The following is a 3,858-nucleotide window of genomic DNA, read 5'->3' as shown; positions in this document are numbered from 1 at the left end:
CCCAACGGCAGCACGCACGCTCGTTCTCTGAGTGCATCCCACACTGCGGCCGCGGTGGACATGACATTCAGAGCGCCTGCTCTCGCAGCACCGTCTTGAGACGTGTGCAGCGGCTGGCGTGCGTTCCTCGTACTTCACATCATGAGGGCCTGCGCGCAGCCGTGGGGCGGGTGGCACGGGGAGGCAGCACGTGACGAGGTAGGAAAGAGAAGCAACATGAAAACGAGAGAAGAGAACGAACAGGGTCGCAAGCAAGCCAAGAAGAGAGGGAGAATCGCCAACGCCAACACGCACACGCCCACTCACACACGCACGCGCCATCGCCAGTAATAAACCACCCTCAGCCACCGCCAGTGCCGCTCGGCGGCCCGGACAGAGCAAAAGAGGCGCATGAAAAGCACGGGAAGAGACTGCGAGGAGACACAGCGGGCACGCACGCACGCAAACGCGCGAGGGTGGCGCGGTGGCAGGCAGCGCCAAAGCAAAAAGGCGGACAAAAGGGAGGGGAAAGGCGTGCGCGAAATTGCGCGAGAGAGGCGCGGCAGAAGGCACACCGCCAACTCGGTGGTGAAAGGGGGAAAGCAGTCGGAGATGGGCCATCACGTCAAAGACGCCCACGAGGAAGAGCCCAGTGGAACGCACGTGGCCAAAAAAGAGCGCGTGCAGGCGAAGCCACAGAGACAAAGGGGAGAGACCACAGACCAGCGCCACTGGACGCAGCGGCAGAGAGGAGGAGAGGGCGGCACAGAGTTTCCCAGCAACAAAGCAGTGGCACAGAGAACTACCGGAAAAGTGGAGTGAGGGCGCCCCCACATTCCAGTAGTACGCCTCGTTTTCCGCTTCTCAACGCGTCAAACTCAACCACGAACACGTCGACCAACATGCGCATTACAGCCGCAGCCCATCTGTCTCTGTTGCGCCACGACTGCGCCAAGGAGCCCGGCCCACCCAATACCCTTGGGGGTCGCTCAGCCAACTGCAATACCACCGCATACAATGCAGGCTGAGTCCACAACTACGTCCAACATCATCGCAGCGCAGCCACTGCAGAGAGGCAGCAGGCGAATGCATATGTTTGCGGGACCGTCGACACAATCCGTCGCGGGCTTCTACTATCCTGCTTACAGCAACACGTCTCTTTCGCACAGCACCAGCACAGACCCGTCCGACGGCCCCAGGAGTCTGCAGCCGTACCCGAGGGCGGGCTGCAGGTCGCTTGGCTTCCTCACAACGAGTGGGTGCTGGGCACTGGATACAACGCGGTGAGGTGGCCGGCCATCATGAGAAGGCCAATGGAGAGTAAAAAAGGGACAAAACAACTGCATGAATAGGCGTCGGTTAGTGTGTCAGCGTATCATAATGTGCCGACGACGTCCCCATCGAAGAAAAAAGGGGAAGCAAAGGGCTACAGTCGAACGAAGAAAACAGACGAGACAACGCGCACACTCGCACGGGCGCAAACAGCGACGGGGTGCAGGCGCCAGGAAAATGTATAGAAATCTATAGGGAAGCTATACGTGCTGGAAATCCCCACATCTACAGCACCAACACCGTCTACAACAGGGAAAGGGCTGTACATATGTGCGTGCAGGGAATACACAACAGCGAGAGACACAAAGTCAATCACACTTGAAACACGCAAAAAACAACCGAGGCGAGAAACTCGGACAGAGACGAGAAGAGGAAGGGAAATAGAGAGAGAAAACAAAAAGGAAGCGTTAACCGCCTCAAGGACAGCGGTCTAGCGCGGATAGGCACAGAAGCACGAACAGTGAATGGCACAGCAGCGGTGCAGCACACGCACATAGAGTAGTAGTACAGCTTACGACACACATTGCGCCGCTTTCCAGCTCAGTCATGCACACACAGAGCAACATACACACAGTGGCAGCCAGGCAAGACATGCCTGCGCCCCACACAAACGCGTGTGGCACCCCACACACTTACACGGTGCACAGCAGAAACTGCACGCCCGCTACACAGGCATGAATGCCAAGCAAAGAGCGAGAGAGCAAGCACGACAGTCACATGGAAAGCCCGGAGATCAGGGAAAGGAGGGAAGCATTCGCCACGCACAGTATCGCCATCAGCAGCACAGCACATGGCTAGCAGGCACACATTCTCGCCTAGGCCCTGTTGCACAGGTAGCGACACTCCAGGCGCGCAAAAGTACTTCCTCGTTGGTGGCGCGACCATCACCTTCACAGCAACGTCCATCATCGTCGGATACATGTACCCCTTGTTCTCCACCGTCCAGCGCTGCTGCTCCACGATTAGCGCCATATCGTTGTTGAGGATACACTTGCTCACATTGTGGTCTCCGATTTCCTTCGGGATAATCTTCATCAGCTGTGCGGTAAAGATAAACCAGGTTGTGTACCCAAGGAACCCTTCGTATCCATAACCCGGACATTGCATATCCTGCATGCACTCAAAGTTATCGTGGCTGCTCGTGTCAATGCCGAAGTACTCCTTTACTTTGTCCACCCAAAACTGCGGCCCTTTCTTTGACTCCATCTCGCCGTCAATCAGAGCCCGCGTCAAATATCCAGACATATGCTCACGGACGTCGGGTAGCGCCCCTCGTCCGCGGAAACGTGAACGAACTCGGGCTTCGTCTAGTTCAACTTCCTCACGTTCTCCACCGTGAATGCGAGCTGCTCGCCAAGGTACCTCTACAGGCGCGTCGTCATGAACTCCACAAGCATGCCAGACCGCCCAATGATCACCTCACCAAACTGAAACTGATTCTTGCGGATCCCAGCGGAGCGCGTCAGGCGCACAAGTTTCAGAAGCTTCTTGGGCGGCTTGCACCCCATCTCGTACAGCGAGTGTGCCCTGTCCCATGAATCGTTGCGAGCACAGACTTTTGGTAGTTGTCCACCGACTCGTGCGTCCTGATCCGGCTCTCCTCCCTCATCCCGGAGGACGGGTGCGGCGCGATGTCTCGCTGGTCCTCGGGGTTGTAGTCCCCCACCTGCGCAAAAGAAAAAAACGCCCGGCAGCCTCCTGCGTAGAGATCGAGATCGGTGACTACAGCAACAAGATCGATGTGTCGATGACCTTACACTTCTCCTGAACCTCGTGTATCAGCTGCAGCAATCATGAGTTAATATCTTTGAAGAGCCCCACCAGCTTCTTCACAATTCATCCCTGCTCTAGAAAGTCAGGCGTCGCGCTGTACGATGTAATCCCAGTGTTGTCCGCACAGATGGGTGCCACCTCACAACTGATCCCTAGCGTCTGCTTGCAGTACAGCAGAAAGATCTGGATGTCGTTCTTGGTCTGTCTTCACTCCCACCTGCGGGGGCAGCGTTCGTCATCGCTCTGCGCTGCACGAGCACGTCTGCAAATATCGTCTACTCCCTTACCATCCGCTGGGTCTCGCGGAAGTTTGCGCTCTCCATCTCCGCCATCTCGCCAATTGCGGCAGAGGCATCGCATATTACGTTCTGAACCTCACGCGAAGAGCAGATCTGATGAATGTGGTTCTTCACAGCCATTGCCTCGCCGCACGCTTCCACGCCTCACGAAGGCGTCATCATCACACTCGCATCTCACCATTCCACATCGACAAAGTGCTGGAAACGGTTCACCTTCATGAACACGTCTTTGCGTTTCTTACGCGTGCCCATGGCTGCTGCTTGGGTGCAGGAAAATCGATGTGCATGTTTATCTGAAATGGGTGCCTGCTAGGAGTACAGAGAATGCATATGTGTGAAGATGATAAACAGCTCAAAGAGAGATGTTTCCGGATGCCCGAAGAGGTTTGCGGATGAGTAGAGGCGTTAGGATATGGCCTCCAATTTTGTCTGCTGGCGTTGCAGTCGTCGAGGGGCAGTACAGTCATTANNNNCC

At 56.2% G+C, this 3,858-nt stretch overlaps 1 pseudogene across 1 annotated transcript; it reads right to left on the bottom strand.

The window, feature by feature from the left end:
* Window positions 1–1,851: 1,851 nt before the first annotated feature.
* LbrM_13_1580 lies at window positions 1,852–3,089 on the bottom strand (annotated as a pseudogene). The gene is given in 2 exon segments: window positions 1,852–2,676; window positions 2,679–3,089. Coding segments are annotated over 2 exon segments (1,236 nt in total).
* Between the last annotated feature and the right edge of the window lie 769 nt (window positions 3,090–3,858).

This window comes from Leishmania braziliensis, contig 13 (assembly GCF_000002845.2).
Source record: "Leishmania braziliensis MHOM/BR/75/M2904 WGS CADA00000000 data, contig 13, whole genome shotgun sequence".
In the NCBI taxonomy this organism is placed as follows: domain Eukaryota; phylum Euglenozoa; class Kinetoplastea; order Trypanosomatida; family Trypanosomatidae; genus Leishmania; species Leishmania braziliensis.
Note: the sequence above shows the minus strand (reverse complement) of the source record. Positions and strands in the feature narration are given on the sequence as shown.